The sequence below is a fragment of the Penaeus japonicus genome, unplaced genomic scaffold (assembly GCF_977035675.1).
Source record: "Penaeus japonicus unplaced genomic scaffold, GWHDUDI00000001_assembly GWHDUDI00000019, whole genome shotgun sequence".
Classification (NCBI taxonomy): Eukaryota; Metazoa; Arthropoda; class Malacostraca; order Decapoda; family Penaeidae; genus Penaeus; species Penaeus japonicus.
In genome coordinates this window covers 28,606,384-28,628,883 of record NW_028234421.1, presented here as the reverse complement: position 1 = coordinate 28,628,883, position 22,500 = coordinate 28,606,384, and the positions used below count along the sequence as shown (strand labels likewise).

Sequence of the window (22,500 nt, the reverse complement as noted above, 5' to 3'; positions counted from 1 at the left end):
GAATGAAGGTGTGGCATAGTATAGAAAAATTCTATTTATATAGTGGATCTTTTATTAAATCCCATTGAATAGGAATGCATTTTTTGCTTTTTTTTTAATTTACTCATTGAAACACAGAGATTGCATCAAAATTATAAAAGTGATGATTTTTGGAAGAGATGTGGCTCATGAACCATTGTTTAGTTAATGATATATAGGGCAGGGCAACTTTCATTTGTTTTTAGTTGCTTTATAATTTTATAATTTATAATTATAATAATTCAGGTGTAGCGTTTTGGTAGGGAAGGATTGGGGTGTAGCATTTTGGTAGGGAATAAAACCCATCCTGGAGACTGGGCAAGCAAATCTATCCCTATCTACTGTGGGCTAATAGATTTTGACTAATCTGTCTTCGGCTATGATTGCCAATTAATCTTTATCTCTAACTCCTTTATATATTTGATAATTTTTGTATATATATCTTATTTATTTTTGATGAATCAGCATTAATTTCTTTAATTACAGAGCCTTGGGAGTGCCCTTCGGGGCCAGCTGCAAGCAAGATGCTTCCACATCTCCCCCCTTGTGGCAGCCGCCCAGAAAGTGGCCATGTCCCACCTGGATCCTGGCAGCGAGATGCCATACGAGAAGCTCCAGGCAAACCTTAGTATCGTCAAGCAGAGGTAAAAGGAAAACTTTTAAGATGTGAATTTATATTTATTATTTCATATTTTTTTCTATGTTAATTTGTAACACTTGTAAAGTTTTATTGGGATTTTATTAAGTTTTTCATATTCCATAACTGTGAAAGTAGTAATTTTAGGATCAGATGAAGAGATGAACTAGTCATGCACAGTGAGGATATTGCACTTAAGATAATGAGGTGTAATTCAGAACCATTACATGACTCTGGGTTTGCTAAGTCCAATGAACCTTTCATGCTTCTGTATATAGAAGTTTAAAAGTAGTTTCATACTTTAATGATCAACTTTATAAGGTACTGATTTTATATAAGGCTTGGGTGGAATATCTCTTTACAATGTAATTTTTAATGTTTCCAGGCTGAACCGACCAATGACCCTTTCGGAGAAGGTTCTATACTCCCACCTGGATGATCCTTCAGGCCAGGATATTGTGCGAGGTGAGTCCTACCTCAAGCTCAGGCCTGACCGAGTGGCCATGCAGGATGCCACTGCCCAGATGGCCATGTTGCAGTTCATTAGCTCTGGCCTTCCTCGTGTGGCCGTGCCCTCCACCATTCATTGTGACCATCTTATTCAGGCTCAGGTGAGTTTGTCTTAGTCTAAGGATTTTGGGCAGTTAGTAAGTGAATAAATATTGGTAAAGATATGGTTCATTGAATGTAAGAAGATTTGAGATTTAGAGAAAATTATCTTTTACAAAGTGGTAAAATAAAAAATATCTTGATGAAATTATTTGATACAAGATCATTTTAATCATTTGTTAATTAGATTCTTTTTCTTTTCTTCAGATTGATGGTCCCAAGGATCTGAAGAGAGCTATTGAGCTGAACAAGGAGGTTTACAACTTCCTGTCAACAGCAGGCTCTAAGTATGGAGTTGGTTTCTGGAAGCCAGGTTCTGGTATCATTCATCAGGTGGGTCTCTCTTTTTGCATAGTTGAATATGTATTAGTCATGAAGGGTGTAGATATTTTGGTAGGTTTAAGAGTTGGATATGCTTTTGAAAAAGTGATATAGATCTGAAAATCTGGCCCCCGAGATTAATGATGAGTTAAAGATTAGGTTTAAAAATTGAGAATGGGTAGTTTCAAAAGACAAGTTCTTTAATGTTTCTCTTTTTACAACCTTCATATTTCTGATTTGAATTTAAATTTTAAATTATATTTGTTAACCCATTAATGATGGATCAATTTTGGCTGCACTTTTTGCTGGGCTAGTTTGAAATGCACAAGCCTAATGCTGTGGGCTATTTGTATGCCGGATCAGTGGCCGGATCACAACGAGGTGTTCATATCACCTTGTGAAATTATCTATTCTCATTTACAGCTTCTGTTGACAGTTTTCCCAACCTTGATAAACAAGAGAAGAATTAGTTTTCGGTTCTTGATTCTTGCTTTTCTATTTTACTCTAGTCCTAAGTCATAGATTCACCTTCTTTGCAGATCATCTTGGAGAACTATGCCTTCCCTGGCCTACTGATGATTGGTACGGACTCCCACACTCCCAATGGAGGTGGCTTGGGAGGTCTGTGCATTGGTGTCGGAGGTGCTGATGCTGTGGATGTGATGGCTGATATCCCCTGGGAGTTGAAGTGCCCCAAGGTAATTTTTTATTTTGGGCTTGTTAACCCATCCCCGACGGGGGAATTCTAGCCTTGAATGTCCAAATGCCGGGGCGTTCGAATTATTAGGCCTAAATCAATTGAATGGCTGTCACAATACTGTGCCGCCCGGCCACTGGGCTTTTGAATGCGCGGTACACATGCTGTACCACCCGTCCTGTGTGGGTTAAGTATATATATGATTTACTCCATTTCTTTTTTTAAATAGTTATAATTTATAACTAAATATGTAGTATTCCTCCTATACTTAGGAATCGTCCTTTGTCTGCTGATCTGATACCTGTAACAAAAATTCCTCTTCACAGGTTATTGGTGTGAAACTGACAGGAGAGCTGAGTGGATGGACCTCCCCTAAGGACATCATCTTGAAGGTGGCCGGTATCCTGACTGTCAAGGGTGGCACAGGAGCCATTGTAGAGTACTTTGGCCCAGGCGTTGATTCTATTTCCTGCACTGGCATGGCTACCATCTGTAACATGGGTGCAGAAATTGGTGAGTAGTGTGATGAGCCACTGTACTTTTTCTCTCCTACCTTATCTCTGTTAATCTTTCACTGTTCATCAATATTGCTTCAGTCATGAATTTAAATTGTTCAGAAATTTGGTCTAAATTGCAATTTATATCGATTGGTTATACCTTGCTGAATCTTTCATGATATCTTTGTCATAGGTCCTGAGGGTATTTACTGAGAAAAGATGACTAAAGTCAAGGCTGAGAAGGTATTGCAACTTGGGTAATTTTTGTCATGTCTTAAACAAGGATGCTTTTTTTTTTGTCTTCAGTCTTGTAATTTTAAATATCATAAAGTTGCATTCACATGAAAGTTTGGCATGTTGAAGCAATAAGAATGGCAGTTTCCTTCCGGGGTTTAAAACCACTTATATGATATGATAAATAATGCTGCATGGATTAAATAGGTCAATTATTGTTATAGTTTGTTCCTTGAAAGAGAATGCAATCGGTGAAAAATAATTCTCGGTTTTAGGTAAAGGTATTCCAATCAAGGTGGGAACACTAAAAGATAATTGTTCACTTATTTCCATCAAAAAAAAACAGTCAAAAATGTTGATTCAAAATGAGATTTTTGTTTCTCTTCCTGTGACAGATTCATTTCTCAAACGTGTCCAGACATTTCTTTTTGGATGAATGGTCAATTCAAAAGTAGAGCCTTTCTGCAGAGTACTGGATGGAATCTTTCTTGATAAGTTCAATGAACTAAAAAGAAATTCAGAATGGTATATGAGGTGAAATATTAAAGTCCAGTTACTGCAATGTATCATAGTTTAGAAGGACACTTGTCTCTGAATCTATGTGAATTTTTCATAAGATCAAATTCAACTATGTTATTTTCTGAAAACGCAACTGCATATATGAACCTTCTGTAATAAGCAATCTACAAGAAATAGTTACCAGAGAAAGTCGGATGCTGAAAGTAATTGTAAACTTTTCCCTCCCACTTTCTCTCTTGGACACATGTGTACTTGTGTGTGTCTACCTCCCATTTCCCCCCTTTTTGTAGGATAAGTCTTTTTGCAAGTTTTGAAATTGGATAACTTCACACTCTACTTTGACTACCACCACCATCACTACTACTATGACTACCACCCCCACCATCACTACTACTACTATGACTACCACCACCACCACCACCATCACTACTACTACTACGACTACCACCACCACCATCACTACTACTACGACTACGACTATGACTACCACCACCACCACCATCACTACTACTACGACTACCACCACCATCACTACTACTACAACTACCACCACCATCACTACTACTACGACTACCACCACCACCACCATCACTACTACTACGACTATCACCACCACTACCATCACTACTACTACGACTACCACCACCACCATCACTACTACTATGACTACCACCACTACCACCACCATCACTACTACTACAACTACCACCACCACCATCACTACTACTACTATGACTACCACCACCACCATCACTACTACTACTACGACTACCACCACCACCACCATCACTACTACTACTACGACTACCACCCCCACCACCACTACTACTACGACTACCACCACCCCCACCATCACTACTACTACGACTACCACCCCCACCATCACTACTACTACTACGACTACCACCCCCACCATCACTACTACTACTATGACTACCACCCCCACCATCACTACTACTACTATGACTACCACCACCACCATTACTACTACTACTACGATTACCACCACCACCATCACTACTACTACTATTACTACGACTACTACCATCACTACTACTACAACTACCACCACCACCACCACCACTACTACTACTACTACGACTACCACCCCCACCATCACTACTACTACTACTACTACGACTACCACTCCCACCATCACTACTACTACTATGACTACCACCCTCACCATCACTACTACTACTACGACTACCACCCCCACCATCACTACTACTACTACTATGACTACCACCCCCACCATCACTACTACTACTACGACTACCACCCCCACCATCACTACTACTACTACTACGACTACCACCCCCACCATCACTACTACTACTACTACGACTACCACCCCCACCATCACTACTACTACTACTACGACTACCACCCCCACCATCACTACTACTACTACGACTACCACCCCCACCATCACTACTACTACTACTATGACTACCACCCCCACCATCACTACTACTACTACTACGACTACCACTCCCACCATCACTACTACTACTACTACGACTACCACCCCCACCATCACTACTACTACTACTACTACGACTACCACCCCCACCATCACTACTACTACTACTACGACTACCACCCCCACCACCACTACTACTACTACGACTACCACCCCCACCATCACTACTACTACTACTACGACTACCACCCCCACCATCACTACTACTACTACTACGACTACCACTACGACTACCACTCCCACCATCACTACTACTACTACTACGACTACCACTCCCACCATCACTACTACTACTACTATGACTACCACCCCCACCATCACTACTACTACTACTATGACTACCACCCCCACCATCACTACTACTACTACTATGACTACCACCCCCACCATCACTACTACTACTACTATGACTACCACCCCCACCATCACTACTACTACTACTATGACTACCACCACCACCATCACTACTACTACTATGACTACCACCACCATCACTACTACTACTACTACGACTACCACCCCCACCATCACTACTACTACTACTACGACTACCACCCCCACCATCACTACTACTACTACTACGACTACCACTCCCACCATCACTACTACTACTACTACGACTACCACCCCCACCATCACTACTACTACTACTACGACTACCACCCCCACCATCACTACTACTACTACTACGACTACCACCCCCACCATCACTACTACTACTACTACTACGACTACCACCACCACCATCACTACTACTACTACTGCTAAAGTAATCCCTACCTTGCCATAACTTTTTCTTCCCCAGCTATACATACCTGTGGGAGGTAGATTACCCACATCCAGTTATGCAAGGGTTAATGAATGAATGCCAGGACTTTTTTTCTATTTTCTTTTCAGTGGTGGTAAATATAACAATTATTTTCTCCAGGTATTTTAGAAAGTATTGAAAGCAAGATGATATCAAGTGCTTAAAAAGCTGACCCAAAAAATGCTTTTTACCGATATTTTCCTAAATTATTCTTGTAGTGTAATAATTTTAAAAGCTGAATATCAATCCGTTTCTTTTAAATGATTTTAAACATTAAGCTGACTGCAGTCTGGTGTGATTTGCTCTGCAAGAAGTTATTGGTATATTCTATTTCTTTTAACTACATTTTTTTAATATTATAATTTGTTCTCACTTCATGAAAGATACTGAGACCTTATTTCTTTCAAAAAGGTGCCACCACATCTGTGTTCCCATACAACTCGAGGATGAGCGACTACCTTAAGGCAACAAACAGAGCCGATATTTCCAAGCTTGCTGATGAAAATGCATCTATGCTGACCCCAGATGAGGGCGCTCCTTATGACCGTATTGTAGAGATCAATCTGTCTGAGCTGGAGCCCCACATTAATGGTCCCTTCACTCCTGATCTGGCCCACCCTGTCAACACTGTAAGTTCTCCATCTACTCTGATTGGATCGTCAGTCTCTTGTTTCTCCCCTTTATTTCTGTTACACATTTTTGCTCTGACCAGTTTCATAGCCTTCTGCTGTGCATAGATACATTTTTTAGTCTGGTAATAACATGATTAATTTCTATGCTCTTTCTACACAAAGATTGGAAATACTGCCCGAGAGAAGGGTTGGCCCATCGAAGTCAAAGCAGGTCTGATTGGCTCCTGCACCAACTCCTCTTATGAGGACATGGGTCGCTGTGCCTCCATTGTCAAGCAGGCCATGAATCATGGACTGAAGGCCAAGTCCCTCTTCCACATCACTCCTGGATCCGAACAGATCCGCGCCACTATTGAGCGTGATGGAATTGTGAGTATAGCATTGTTTCAGACTGGTATTGGGTATATTGATATGTTGATTATAATGATTGAACTGTAGATTTGAAAAATGTTCTGTACATATTAGTGAATTTGATAAAATTTCCAAACTTGCCAATTGACGTGCCATATATACCACCTGTAGAATGTATTGGTTTTACAAGAATATTTATTAATACATATCCCCTGAGTTTACAAATGACTAAGTGATTGTCCATTCTGTAGTATTGGGCATCGTAACTATCTGTAGTCTTTTGTATTCTTACAACAAAGCTTGCATCAGTGTATTACATATGTTAAATTCATTTATTTTTTTAATTACATACATTTCACTATTCTTAGTTATAGTCTATAAATGTTTAATAAAGCATGTGGGCTTGAGTCAAAACTAAGATTTGATGTATTGTGCAGTATTTTTTTTCTAATTATAGAATTTTTTTGTTTTTGTTTACTATATTGTAATGTTTTTGAAATATAGTTTAGATAAATGATACAAATATTTTAATGAATGTACCAAATGAAGTGTTTAACTTTTCTACTCAGTTATGGCAAACCGTTTTTAGTACTTTTGTTGCTTAATATCAGGAATTTACGAAGTGTCCATTTTCCTTTGCAGGCCGAGACCCTCAGAGATTTTGGTGGAACAGTCCTAGCCAACGCCTGTGGTCCTTGCATCGGCCAATGGGACCGCCAAGATGTGAAGAAGGGAGACAAGAACACCATTGTTACCTCCTACAACCGTAACTTCATTGGACGTAATGATGCCAACCCGGCCACCCACGCCTTTGTGACCTCCCCAGAGCTGGTTACTGCCATGTCACTTGCTGGTAGGCTGGACTTTGACCCCAGGAATGATACCTTGGTAAGCAAATGGGTGTTTCACTTCAATTGCTTCAAGTTTGTGAGCAGATTGGAGTGGTTTCTTAGATGGAAGGTTGAATATATAATATAGGTTTATAGTTCCCAACCCATGATGCCAATGCTCTGACAAAGGAGGTAATTTCAAAATTTCAAGAGGATCCAGGCCTAAGGGTAGTTTCAATTGTACCATTTTCTTTTTCCTAACTGTATATCTCTGCATTCAAGAACATTTTCAAAGAAATTGGGAAAGTAAGTTGTTAGATTACTGATTAGGCAGGTCTTTCAGAATCCTTGCATAAATTGGAAAGTGGATTTAACCCTTAAAGATTGCATATCCTAAGCTGTTCATTTCCCCCCCCCCCCTCCCCCAACCATAATAACACCTGAATTTTCATATTCAATGAATGGTACTTTAGGTCGTCAGAGTTCAAGGTGTGGGATGGTAGGTTGTAGGCAGAGCATTCCCACCAAAATGCCACGACTAAATCTAGCCTTTGCATAACGTACTCGGTGAAAAGTATTGTGGCTGAATAGCTCTATTGGTCTGTAGAGGTTCTTGTTGGTAGAAATGATGGAAGCTATTGATATGGGAAGTGATTGATTTAATAATGTGATAGTATTATTTTTTGTATTGACAGTAATTCACAGGTATAACTAGTTCCGAAGTTTTTAAAAATGCCACCACCTTCTTTTTTTCTTGTTTAAATTATTTGCTTTTTGATCATAATGAGTGCCTTGTTTGCTGGCAAGAATTTTGGTCTTTGAGGAAATCTCTTGGCATGCATATATACATAACTTTTTCAGTTTTACTTTTTGGTAATTCTGAATAATTAAAATCATGTATTCATTGAATTATTAAACAATAAATGTATTAACTATAAACATTATTTCTTCAAGGTAGGATCTTTCCAATGTGCATGATTTGTTATTGATTATTCTTACAGGTTGGTGCTGATGGCAAGGAGTTCAAGTTGAAGGACCCCTTTGCTGATGAGCTCCCAGTTCGTGGTTTTGACCCAGGCGAGGATACATACCAGGTATGTTCCTGAGATGTTGCACTGTCTGGTTCTTTGGCCTTTGATACACTCTCCATATCATAAGTGTATTTGTTGCTGTTTGCAGCTCCCATTTCTTTCCAGTTTTTTTGTTTTTTTTTTCTATTAGCCCCACAATCCTCAATGTTTCATCTGTTTCTTGACTTGTACTCTTTTAACCTAGTGCTGACTTCATAATCCATCGGTAGATGACCGCTATCGAGTAACCACAGTTTTTCATTTTGATTCTTTAGTCTCCTCCCAGTGATGGATCATCTGTGGCTGTTGATGTCAGCCCTGAGTCACAGCGCCTGCAGTTGCTCTCACCCTTTGACAAATGGGATGGAAAGGATATTGAGGACATGACCATCCTTATTAAGGTAAGAAATTCTAGAAGCAAGTTATAGAATCCTCCTTACTATACACTTTATGCATACATGCATACACACATACATGTATATATAAATTCTGGAAATACAGGATATGTAGATATAGATATACATATAGATATTTAAAAATGCTGACAAACACTTGTGTCTGTGGAATGAGTGAAAAGGGTATCGATTAGCTGTGAGCAGTGCAGTGATGTATGTATGTGAAGTGTTTTGGAATAGTTAGAAGCTATTTGAAAATGACAAGCTTTGTGTGTGCAGTTTGTAGTGGAAATGTGGTGTCAGCAAATGAAATTCAAGATCTGAGTGTGGCAGGTGTCATAAATTGTGAGTATACAGTGAAAAGGGAGTTTGTTATTTAGGAGAGAGATAGAACAGGAGTCCCCAAACTGGCAAGTTTTGGGAGAATTAGAGTAGCATGAAGTAAACATAGCAATGAACAGTGTTGCACTGAAAAGGATTACTGATAAGGTGCATGATTGAATTGGACATTGCATGCTACCAGTCAATTAAAATTATTGGTATTGACATGGCTGGTGAAGCCGCTAAAGTGAGAAAGTTGAGGTCAATTTCAGGAATTATGTCGTTTATCACCACTGAACATGTTCCATTTCCTGTGAGCAGATGTGATCAAACAGAACAGGTTGCATTGGTATGGATAAGTGAAAAAGAAAGAAAAAGGATTTAAAGTAGGTGAACGAGCAGGTCAGGAGAGCGAGAGGAAGAGGTAGACCAAGAAGTTGTTGGGGAATTTATACTAGAGGCCAGAGAGCCTTACCCAGATGATACTCATGACAGAGACTAATCATGGAATAGATATTTGTTAGGTTGCTTTAGCCATACTTTGATCATTTCTTGGTCTGATCATACTATAGTTTTTATAATTTACTCTTTTACAGGTTTCAGGCAAGTGCACCACTGACCACATTTCAGCAGCAGGACCTTGGCTGAAGTTCCGTGGACACTTGGACAATATTTCCAACAATATGTTCCTCACTGCTGTCAATGCTGAAAATAATGAGATGAATAATGTGCAGAACAAGGCAACTGGTGAATGGGGCCCAGTCCCAGCCACTGCCCGTGCCTACAAGGCTGCAGGCATTAAGTGGTGCGTCATTGGTGATGACAACTATGGTGAGTATTAGGGGTTCATACAGTTCATTTTTTTGGGGAAGAGTAAGAATCTTGAATTTATCTGTTAAGGTCTAATGATAGTTTTTAAGGTTCAGTTGAGTGTTTTTAGAGAACTTGTTCATTGTAATGTAAGATCACCTTATAATAGTTTTGGGAATGACAAATGAAATCTGATTTTAGGCTTTAGAAAGCACATGATTTATTACTACCTACGTATTCAACAGGTGAGGGCAGTTCCCGAGAGCATGCCGCCCTTGAACCTCGCCACTTGGGAGGAAGAGCCATCATTGTCAAGTCCTTTGCACGTATTCATGAAACAAATTTGAAGAAGCAGGGTATGTTGCCCCTCACATTTGCCGACCCTGCTGACTACGACAAGATCTTGCCTGATGATAAGATCTCCCTGATTGGTCTACCTGGTCTTGCTCCTGGCAAAGTAAGTGTCCCATTTATGAAGCCTCCTTTATATTGTTGCTTTACCTTTTAGCTTCATAAATATTTTCAGTTTTGGAAAGCATTCGAGGAAATTGCCAATAGGACAGTAAAGTTTGTCGAATTTTATCTTTATATGATAAAAATAATTGGTATTTTGTATTGAAATACAAGCAATGAATAAATAAACAGGTTTCGGTGTAAAATAGAATATCTTTAACATTAATTTAGTTTAATGCCAAGTGAAAATACTGCAGGATCACTTTTTTTACCAATTCGTTAACAGCATTTTTCTCGTTGCTTAAAACTCCAACTTTAAAAAAAATAAAACTTCTTTCAGCCCCTGGAATGCCGTATCAAGCACTCAAATGGCTCGACAGAAACCATCACGCTGAACCACACCATGAACGAACAGCAGATTTCTTGGTTTAAGGCTGGTTCTGCCCTTAACCGCATGAAGGAAGTGGCAGCAGGAAAGTAATGGTAAAACGGTATTTGTGTATATAAGTTAAAAATAAAAAAAAATATTTTAAAAATTAATATGGAAGGTTTTAGAAGTTCAGTCGATGAAATGTAGGTTTTGTAGATTACCTTTAATCCTCATGTTTGAACTTCAGTCTCTGAAGTATTACCTGAGAATTTTTATTCATGATTTAATGTAAAGACAGAAATAATCACATATGGGGTATGATAGAGTTATTGGGATATACATTATTTGTAAGGATGTACTAATATCTAGAGGCCAAAATCTTCATTATTCAAGCACAGTTCTTATGCATTTATTTCAAGTCCCATTGTCTCAAATTATTCAATGTATTAAATAAATGAATATTATGTTTATTGAACCATTTCCAGAGTTTAAAAAAAGACCATTTTTGTAATAGCAATTTTCTTCAATATTATTTTATAGTAACTGACCTAATGTATTTGGAGTTTTTTCATTATTTATATATATATATGAAAAACTGAAGAATGTGAATATTCATCACTCTAAAGAAAATTGTTCGTGTGATTCATCACCTTCATGCTTCCGTTAACGGCCTTTAACAGCGGAAAAATAAAAAGAAATTTGGTTGTTCTCTCACCATTATAATTTTTTTTTTTTTATATAAGGAAATGTACTGCGCTATGGTTGATATTCACCTGTTTCTATTTTTGTATGAAATCTTTTTACAAAGAGGTACATGTGTTGCTAATGATTTATGCATAACATCACGAGCAGCTTTTTCTTTTAAGGCATAAGTCCGCCATACAGTATTATGAACCAGCGCATATTACGTTTTCTCGTCTCAGCCCACAACTAATGGTCAGAGGAACAACCAAAACTGTCTGTGAAGACAGTATGCAAAATTTTCGCTCAAATGTCACGGACCCTAAATGTTAAATTGTACATATATCATTAAATATTGTTAATGTATATAATTGTTTTTTTTTGTATCCAAATATCATTGTTTTTCCCATGAAACTGAATAAGGTTTAATGAATTATCATTTTTGAAGAAAGTTCTTGAGTGGACAACAAGATTTGCCTCAAAGATAAAAACAGACTTCTGAATGAATTCTATTTATTCTACAGTTGGCAAAAAAGATTTTAAAACTTGAAAACTGTTTGCAGGAAAAAAATAAATTACATAACCACAGGAAGATTTTCCAAGACTGAAAAATTAGACTAGAAAATATTTAACCATTGATAACCCCAAATGTATGAAAGGAAATGATAGCATAAGTAACTGATACTTGCACAAGTTTGTAAATGCAAGATTAGAGGAAGATGGGTTTTATACCAGAGCTAGGCTGCTTCACACTTTGACTTTCCCCCCTCTGTCAATCATTGTAAAACTAGAGCCATTTTTGTGTTTTATTTTTTGTGGTTTATTGTGTTTAAGAGATTTGTAAGTGCCATATGACAGGCTCTATGCTGCTGTTGACTAAAATTATCAGGTCATTTTTTTCTTTATACCCTGTGTGATAGAAGTATTGATGTTTTATGGATGGACTAAAAACAAGTTTACTTTTTCATATTTGTGTCCTGTCATGAACGAATACGAAACCTCTAACCATCTACAATTAAGCTAACATGAAGAGGTAGGGAAGAGGAAGGAAACCTGTGCTTATGACTAAGTGCCACAGTAAAAAGCAGCCCTATTAGCACAGGGGCACTTAGTAGACACTTGGCATGGTTTGAGTCACCCTCTTCCCGTTCTGCCTGCAGATCCTTCATCTGTGGTACTTTAGAGCAAGAGGTTTTTAACTAGTGTGCCATCGCTCTAAAAAGATAGCTCTTGCTAGAGACCGTGGATAGGTGCTACTCGAGGCTCTGTCCTGCTGTTTCTAGAAGAAAGTGGTGCCATCTAGGTTTTGGATGTTAAGTTTGCTTATTATAATGATAATTATAGTAATTGAATCATAACACTTAGGAACATACCCTAAAAAAAGTTTATGGTAATTGCATGATATGCTAGAGGTCGTGCAACATATTGTTCAATATTTTTTTTTAATTTGGCAATATCAGTTGACCTCAGTACTGTATTACAGCAATTGCATCATTGAAGTATTTTTTTTTAAAGAAGAGCATTTTCCCTGGATTCTCGTTTTACAATTGTATATCTATCAAATATAGTCATGGTGATATGTTTAATTCTACCCATGCACATCAATTGCTGAATTGAGAGCAGTTGCCAATAAATACAAAGGAATCTGCCCTCATAACCTTTATACTATGTCTGGATCTTTTATTCCTAAATTTTGATAATTACTGCTATTTGTTTAGAGGTTAATTTGAAAACTAAGGAGGAACCGAAATAACATTTTATTGAAGCAATTCAGACTTGCATTTCCAGCAATAACACAATCAAAGTAAAATGACCGGATCCCACCAGTGAGAATACCGAAATAGCTGGGGAATGACAAAAGGATATCCGGTGGATATGAATATGACTAAATTATTGGGAAAACGACCCGGAAAGGAACAACTACGTAAGACTGTCGTTCAAACAGTAAAATGGGGATGATAATAGGAAGGAAGAGGACGAAAGAATGACGATCATAATACATATTCTAATAAGAAGCCTGCAATAGTAATTCAGAGGTAAAGGATAACTAAAAATTAGTTATAATAGTGATTTAAGCTAAACCATTAGTTGATCATGGCTGATTCATTAGATACAGATATATAGAGTAAAGTAACATTAGTAAGAAATAAAGCTAACAAACCAGGCTAAACATTATACATTTATATAAATAATTGTTTTTTTACACATGGTTTCTAGCGCAGTTTGTACACCTCATTTTCACGTGATAAACTTCCGTTTTCTATCATAAAGCTCACGAGTTCATCTATTTGGGGAGGCTCACCCAGACCCTTATTCCGGCACTCATAAACAAATAACATGTTATAGATATTCTTGATGTTATTTTCTTTGAGTTCGGTGTTGTGGTAATTTGAATCTCGGAGATAAGCCACGAAGGCTGAATCCCAGAACTGGAGCGAATCCGTTGACTTGTTACTCATGACTTCTGAAACAACAAAACTGTGATTATTTCTAAATATGTGCAGTTTGAGTAAGTTTGAGAGTTCAATATAAAATCTTTATCAAACAAATGAGGAAATTTCGTGTTTTATATTCAGATAAGGATTTAGCACATTAGAATGTTCTCCACGATCGTGTTGTTATCAAGCGCCTCAAGAGGTTACCATATGGTCGCCAAACACAATATTTATAAACTATACCTGTTTTATTTTCCTATGAGATTGTAGACACTGGGCGATTCACTGATTCTTTAGGTTTCAACACCCAGTTTTATGAGTCTGTGAGTCACACTAGTAACGTAAACGATATCTCAGTGCGAGAAGGTATGTGCAGGACAGCAGGTCGGGAAGTTGCCAGATATCGCCATATTTGGAGGTGATGACAAGGCTATTGATAGCTTATAATAATACTTCTGCCTTTATTTTTATTAGTGCTAGTATAACAGTCTATTTTTCTAAAGAAAGTTAGTCTTATTAATTATTAGATTGATCTCGAAATACTCAACAAAGATATTAACGTGTGAAAAAATAATATATACAATTATTTCAACCTGCTACATCCATGTGATCTTATCTTATAAATTCATTACTATCACACCATTGTCTCGTATCAACTTCAACCTAATTCTCTAAAGTAAAACTACATAGAACATTTCAGCTGATTCTTAAAAAAAATACATTCACACACACACACACACACATAAGCCCAGGACATAGAAATTCATATCAACACATATGCTCGAACATCACACGTATTACCCCGTATGAATATTCTGTACAGTGGTTTCGAAAGGACTCTTTACAAGCAAGGTTGTGTAACCTGTGACGTACCGTATGTGTAATGAACGCGGGGAAACACTAGGAAGTGAATGGTACATAAGGGGTGTAGACATGCATTGTTATTATCCTTTCCTGTCATCATTGTTGTTGCTTTTGTTTTGTGATTGAAGTCATTGCTTGTGGTTTATTATATTTTATTATATTTCAAGTCATTCTTATTCCTTTATTTTGGCACTGTTTTTCTTTAGTAGTGTCTCAACAACATCAATGTGATCACAAACAAGAATAATGGCAACAATGATATACTAACGATGCGACACATGCAATACTTCTATTAACAATGGTATGAATAATATGGTAATGATTATGATGGCGACAAGAGTTTTGGTGATGAAGATGATACTGTTACTGGTAATGATAACATAACAAAAAGGTTATCAACAATAATCACGTACTGATTACCATGATAAAAAGATGATAACGATAACCGCAGAAATAATTTTGATAATGACTATGATAAATTATATATATGTATGTGACTGTATTTACTATTGTGTTAGTAATTTTCATATTATTGATAATGATGATAATGTTGATAATCTCATAATGATTAGATTACCTCTGATATTTATATTTCACACTAATACTGATCATCTTCATCACTAAAAGCATATAGAAATTAGTTATGACAGTAATGATCATCTAAACAATAGTAGTGGTATTACTGTCCTTATTATTTCTACCATTAATACATTATCTTTACTACATTATTTTTGTTATTGTTATTATTATAGTTATCATAACTATCATTGTCATTATTATTATCATCGAAATGTTATCAGTATCATCATTATCTTTATCATTATTATTATAGTCATTAGCATTATTGCTATTTTTACTATCACACGCACAGTACAATTTTAAGTATAGATAAACAGCAAAAGCTTTGGGTAATGCGTACCAGAGAATGTATATGTATTTATAGCTGATGTATTTGCAGTGAGACGGCAAAATGTTGGTACTTTGCCCAACGTTAGCTAAAAAAAAGTGTTTGACGTATGTAAGTCTAAGTGCACGTGTATTGTGTGTGTGTGTGTGTGTGTGTGTGAGAGAGAGAGAGAGAGAGAGAGAGAGAGAGAGAGAGAGAGAGAGAGAGAGAGAGAGAGAGAGAGAGAGAGAGAGAGAGAGAGAGAGAGAGACAGACAGAAAGAGGAGAGACACGAGAGAGAAACACACACACACACACACACACACACACACACACATATATATATATATATATATATATATATAGAGAGAGAGAGAGAGAGAGAGAGAGAAAGAAGACGGTAGACTGACAGGTAGAGAGTTCAGACTGAGGACAGAGAAAGTTGTTCTAGGAAAACATTGATCTAATCATTTTCTTAACCGGGCTTGATTGGTCAACTGGTTTTATATAGTAAGAACTCGTCTAATTTAAGTGACAGCGAGTAAAATAAATACTCAAGGTAGAAGAATGGGTTCCCTGCTCCCTTCGCATGAGGCCTTGATGAGGGAGGCATTCCGACTACTTTATTCTCGGATCACACTTTCTTGCCTCCTCTTTATTCTTCCCTTTTTTCTCTTCCATTTCGTTTCAATGTTTTTTGTATCATACGATTTGAACAGATTCCTGTTGACAAGGGGACGTTTGTACAAGAAGCTCAAGTAGAGCTGGTATTTTAATCATTACGGTTTCCAAAACTGAATTAGACTTCCACTCGACTCGTCAATCAGTATCAGACACATCATTAATTCTGATGGTCTATCTAATCTTTTTGGTTTGCAATTTATATATATTCATCACCTAGAGGTAGGCGTGTTATTACCATCAAGGTTAACTGTTACTGTCTATCCTTTTTTTTTTTTTTTTTTTTTTTTTTATGAAGTGCCTTGTCACATATCGACACCCTGCTCTTTGTTGTATTTATCGGTGCGAGATATAGATTCGTTCTAAGGCTCTCAAGGTCACTTTTGTCTATCATGGACATAAGCGATTGTAGATAAAAAAAAAAAAAAAAATCATGTGTTTATCATTATTTTCTTTGAATTTCATAAACCCCAAGTCTTCGAGTTCAGGTTGAGAAAAATACATGATTGTAAACAATATTTTTTTTATTTCAATTGTTTGTACTCAATTTTCGATTCTGCACAACGTATAATTCACTCTGGAAATCATCCACATACAATGGCTGAATGATCTTCCTTGCTTACAAGTATGACTTAGAACTACGCTGTTAATAACACTTCTCTTCGACTCCTGTTAAAAAATTACAAAAGAAAAGTCAGCAAACACTTCGAACTTAGAATAAGCTTCTGAATCATGACCTATCTACTAACAGCGAGCTATGTATTTGCCAGTCAGTGTATCACAGATTGCATCACTGGCAAGTCGCCAATGCAAGACCAACAGCAAGACAGACTCCTGAACTTCGGATGTATATAAAAGGTTTCACATATAAAGTTTGCGTTAACATAAGCTTGTGTATAAATTCTTACATAATGGAAGTCTGTTAACAAGTAGCACCAGTTATAGCGAAAGTTATGAGCAAATTATCACAAATCATCATTTGCTGTTGTTGGTCTCCAAACCACCGATCCATCCCAGATGTTAATAATCAGGCAAATGTGTTATGTTATTATCACAAAGAATGGAGTTCCAGCAATATTTAGATGAAAGGCTGCACACTCAAACTCTGCTGAAAGAACTGTAATATATAGTTCATTCCATCGAGTTTAATATTACAAAATAGATAATTATCTGTTATAACTAATATATTACATTATTAGAATTATACTCTATACCTTTATGCTTGTTTATAGTATATTTTACATCAAAACGTCATCTGAAAAAAATAAAAATAAAAATAAAAATCACATTGACATTAACCATACGCAGATAATTTGGAATAGCGTGATGCTTTAAGTTTGGCATACTGGTACTGCATGTAGCAATTGTTACGGCATCTGCATTTACACATTACTGTTGAAGAACAACAAACCTGTAGAGTACGCATGCTGCTGCAAATTCAATAAGCAATTGCCAACACTGGAAGACGTGGCACCTAAATTGGGTTCAGTGTTACCAACAAGGCGATTTCTGCCACTTCTTCAATGTTTAAATAGTTCTCAGACACGCGTCGCACTGCATGACCTGAGAGGCGAGAGAGCTCCGTCCAGAGAATATCTCCTTTTCCTTTCTTCAGCAGGGAGTGTCACCTTCCCCTAAATAAACCATCTCCATGGCTCAGTCAAACGTCCCTCATTCTTTTCTCACTGAAACACACTAGCAGCGACCACGGCGACTAGTGCTACGGGGCTCGAACGTTCACGGCAGGCAGCAGCGCTCCATCGTATAGCCCGAGCGCAGGTGCAGCGTCGCGGGGTCGGAGGTGTCATCCTGGTGAAGGGTCAGCTTAATCACGGTCTTCACCTCCTGGCGGGGGTCGGCCACTACCTGTGCCAGTCTGTTGAACAAAGAATACATTTCCATTAGTTTCTCGAGTTTCAAAATATCAAGGCTTAAGATCACTGAAACAATATGAAAAGTCTGTATATCACATTTGCCCTAAATAGGGTTATACGTTTCTTAACCATCAAGTCATACATGATATTAAGTATCTTACCTTTTACAAGAACCCTCATGGCAGAGGTAAAGTTCAACGAGAGCACCACGAAGGCCAAGAGGTCGTTCAGAAGACAGTCTCAGGATGTCATGCGCAGCTCTAAAACAAGAAGCAAAAGAAGTTAGTCATTTGCAATGATTTACATGTCACACAGTGATTCATATATACACAATTACATAACCACTTTTCTTTTAAACAATCACATCGATTTTTTTTTTATCAAACACTTACAGTCTTATATGATAATCTACAGAAATGAGTAAATGACTTACTTTAATAATGTATTCCGGGGTACGATGAAGGCCTCGAAATTGAAGTACCGCTCGACGCCCCGGTACAAGACGCTCTCTAGCTTCTTCGTGACGAGTCGAGCTTCCATGCTTTCCACCTCTTCTGTAAAGGGAAAATTGCCAAGTGTTAGTATCTTGATCGTCAAAGCTCACGATTTTTAAAGATTGGAATAACATAAATTTCTTAATGTTGTGCTAGATAATATTAATCAGCACTCAATGTACATGCACGAACAGATTTAAAATATTTCGAAATGACATTAATCTATCTCGTAAATTACAGCATAAGAACTGATCTCCTTATCAAGTAAAATTTTAGTTAGGATTATTTTCCTTCGTCATTAAAAAAAAAGAACATATCCCTCTATTTTGTATTTCCGACACACACTGTATTTGGGCGACTGAACAGACTACTCACAATCTGTGTGAAAGATAAAGGACCTAGTTAATCGAACCTGCTATCTAAGCGATATCATTAAACAAGGCATGACATCTTATCATCTCAGCTCCTTGTGGACGCGTGAAGTCTCAGCTGTTTACGCCACAGTAATCCATCGAAACTCTAATTAAACAAATTATGGCGGGAGATAAAATAGTCTGCCAATGGATGTATGTAAGAGCAAGATCCCGATTTCAGGCTAAACTGGGGGTTACGCCTCTTTATTCCCCTTGGGTATTCTGATGGGTCATAATAACCCTTGAGAGATTCAAATGCATATAACTAGCTTGGGAACCTCTGGCCAGTACTAAAGTATGAGGCTCCTTTGACAAGCACGGCTGTCAATCCTAAGGAGTATCGCATGACAACCTTGTAAGATAATGTAAGGGCAGGCACGCACTCGTGTGGAATTTGAAGCGGTCAAGAGACTATTATTTAGCGCTGTTACTGTCCATCTTGGAAAAGTATTTAATTTGCTTTGTCAATCAAATCCCGTAAGTATCACGGTAGGTTCTTATGGTCTAGATGCATATATTCTTTAATCTTAAATTACATTTCAGCAGATGACCATGGCCATTGCGTTTAAAAGAAAAACTTGAACAAAGTTCCAACGTGAGCCTATGCATTAAAAAAGCCAAAGGGTGAGTTAAGAAACTTAAGAAACGAGTTATTTGCATGATGCCGCCACTCGCCGCGGCGGAGCATGCGCAGTGACGTCACGAGTTCACACGGTACAGGTTGTGAGTGGAAAATTACCGCGCCTTTGTAGAGCTTCGAGCGCTGACTTATTGTTAGCTCTTTAGGGGGTATATTTTTAAATGTATGGTATTTCGGGCGTCTGTCCAAGATAAAAAAGAAACTCCCGTTGGTTTTGAATAAAACGATTCCGATAACATGTTTGGGCCTGGGCTACTTACTTCCTGTTTATCTTGCACAACTTTTTTCCCATGGCAATGCTATCAACCAACTAAGGAAAATATGAAGTACATTATCGCGTTATCTGACAACAGCAAAACAAAACACAGTAAACACATATTCTAAAACTCATGATCGATAACATTCAGGCACACGTTTCCCATTTCATGTAAGTCCTCAAAAACCGACCTATCCCAACAACCCCTTAAAACTAATTAATATACAATCCCCCTCCCTCAAGCTAAAAAATAAAATTAAAATAAAACACATACACACATAAACACATAGTACAGTATAGGAAACAACACATATAGTGAACAAATGCAGAAGTTCACAGAGAACAGTATTGCCGGCTTGTTCATTTTATCGATCTACCAGAAAGAGAGAGAGAGAGAGAGAGAGAGAGAGACGACAGCGTGGAAATTTCCACTGCTGCACGTCACTGAAGGATGTCTATTTTATTTTTTTTCTTGTACATTATAACATGAGCTGATTGCCATGAGTAAAATTTAATTTACTAATAAATGCGCAGTTCTAATACACGAGTTGATAGCTCACACTGATATGATTAGATATGGTGACATGTGAGTTATGGGCAGTATCAATAATATAGATATGAAAACAATCTGTCCTTATATGCAAATTATAATAACTAGTGGTCAAAGTATCAGGATTTGAAGTAGTGACTCGAAATGATCTTTAGCAACAGTCGGAAGTAATTAGTGAATTAACTAGACACCAAAATATACCATAGCCGCCTCCTACGAACCTTGCCGACCAGAAACATACGATTTCTATCAAGAAAGGAATAAAGCAACACCAAAATCAATAAAAAGACCTCCAAAACAGGGCCAACCCAAACGGAACTTTCCAGAATAGCTAATTCAACACGTGACTAATAGCCACGCCGGGCGTCCTGTCACACCCATCACAGGAAACAGGAGCTTGTCAGTTGCTACATACTTCTAAGGCTTATTTTACAACTCAAATCGAAGTGACAGCGTGACACAAGTCACGTATTCCATTCCTTTATATATCACCTTACTTTGACGCATGCGCCCTGACCTATGACAATAAACTTGTGTTTAAAAATATGCCTGAATGAAAAACAACCGTCCTCTCTATGGACAGTTAATTACAAGTTTATCATACATACATACATACATACATATATATATATATATATATATATATATATATATATATATATATATATCAATGTGTAAGCTATGCTTGTATTGAGGTGTCTCACTTCCGACGATTAATTCAAGTCAATATAAACGGGATTGTACAGGAATAAGTGCCAGGATTACACACACGCACAATACATATATATATATATATATATATATATATATATATACATATATATATATATATATATATATATATATATAGACGTCATTCGGAATCCGCAAGTTAAGCTGGCGCCGTGACTCGACAGTGGAACTTTCCGCTCCTTGCGTGGCTTTAAGGTTTCATCTATTTCTTGATTTATGATCTACACAACACTAAACCTGACTGAGTTCTACATATGATCATTATAATAACCTTCCCGTTTCACATACTCTTTCTGATCTAACATACATCATAGATATATATGTATATATACATCATTTATATGCGTGCGATACACGTTTTTCCTGGCGACATCTGGAAACGTTTGGTTTTAACGTTTGCTTCTTTCATGAGAGCTGAAGAATGGGCTCGGAGTGACAGTAAATCAATAACTCACTGGAATCTATAGCCAAGATATAGGCGTGTCTAAGTATCTATATTCTTACGAAAAATACAGAAGATACACATATATATGCACATACATAAAATAAATAAATATAAAGAACCTTCCAAACGTCAACACCTTCCTTCCATTGAGTTTCGATAGCGCATTTCCTTCCGTTTCTTGTAACAGCATTACAAAAACGGAAAATACAATCATCATAAAACATGCCTAAAATAAACTGCTTACACACACTATTTGTCGAAACGAGGATATAATCTTACGTATTATCCGCTATATTTCCCGCATATTAGAAAATGCCTAACCTCCCGCCGCGTCAGAGAGTGGCATATGTTGTATGGCCGTGAATGAAAACGAGTTCACGTGCTATGCTTACTTATTGACGTATTCCACAAGTGGAACAAAAATCTTATAACGTATAAAACTCTCAAGTAAACGAAAGAAAAGAAACAGTAAATGTAGTTGTGTAGCGCTA

The 22,500-nt window shown here is 37.4% G+C and overlaps 2 protein-coding genes and 1 long non-coding RNA gene across 5 annotated transcripts in view; 1 reads left to right on the top strand and 2 right to left on the bottom strand.

Annotated features, from left to right (window-relative positions):
- mAcon1 (Mitochondrial aconitase 1) overlaps nt 1-12,105 on the top strand; it is a 13,779-nt gene extending 1,674 nt beyond the window's left edge. The window contains exons 2-14 of the mRNA XM_043037422.2: nt 505-662; nt 1,041-1,266; nt 1,472-1,597; nt 2,125-2,283; nt 2,609-2,795; nt 6,238-6,455; nt 6,621-6,827; nt 7,452-7,697; nt 8,641-8,733; nt 8,985-9,110; nt 10,022-10,256; nt 10,481-10,692; nt 11,029-12,105. Coding sequence (XP_042893356.1) covers nt 505-662; nt 1,041-1,266; nt 1,472-1,597; nt 2,125-2,283; nt 2,609-2,795; nt 6,238-6,455; nt 6,621-6,827; nt 7,452-7,697; nt 8,641-8,733; nt 8,985-9,110; nt 10,022-10,256; nt 10,481-10,692; nt 11,029-11,169 — 2,334 coding nt within the window. The 3' untranslated portion in view covers nt 11,170-12,105. The remainder of the gene's footprint in view (nt 1-504; nt 663-1,040; nt 1,267-1,471; nt 1,598-2,124; nt 2,284-2,608; nt 2,796-6,237; nt 6,456-6,620; nt 6,828-7,451; nt 7,698-8,640; nt 8,734-8,984; nt 9,111-10,021; nt 10,257-10,480; nt 10,693-11,028) is intronic.
- A 1,375-nt stretch (nt 12,106-13,480) lies between these two features.
- LOC147469795 (uncharacterized) lies at nt 13,481-14,573 on the bottom strand. Of its 2 annotated transcripts, none has more exons than XR_015191905.1 (2): nt 14,418-14,573; nt 13,481-14,203 (listed from the first exon to the last, which is right to left on the bottom strand). It is a non-coding gene; the product is annotated as an uncharacterized LOC147469795 (long non-coding RNA). The 2 variants fall into 2 exon arrangements; XR_015191906.1 differs by having other exon boundaries at nt 13,481-14,200; nt 14,418-14,557.
- Nucleotides 14,574-17,111: 2,538 nt separating this feature from the next.
- LOC122267380 (DNA damage-inducible transcript 4-like protein) overlaps nt 17,112-22,500 on the bottom strand; it is a 13,617-nt gene continuing 8,228 nt past the window's right edge. For both annotated transcript variants that reach the window (XM_043037420.2, XM_043037421.2), the window contains exons 2-4: nt 18,913-19,033; nt 18,641-18,739; nt 17,112-18,481 (exon numbers count right to left, since the gene is read on the bottom strand). In XM_043037420.2, the coding sequence (XP_042893354.1) occupies nt 18,343-18,481; nt 18,641-18,739; nt 18,913-19,033 (359 nt within the window). In that variant the 3' untranslated portion in view covers nt 17,112-18,342. The remainder of the gene's footprint in view (nt 18,482-18,640; nt 18,740-18,912; nt 19,034-22,500) is intronic.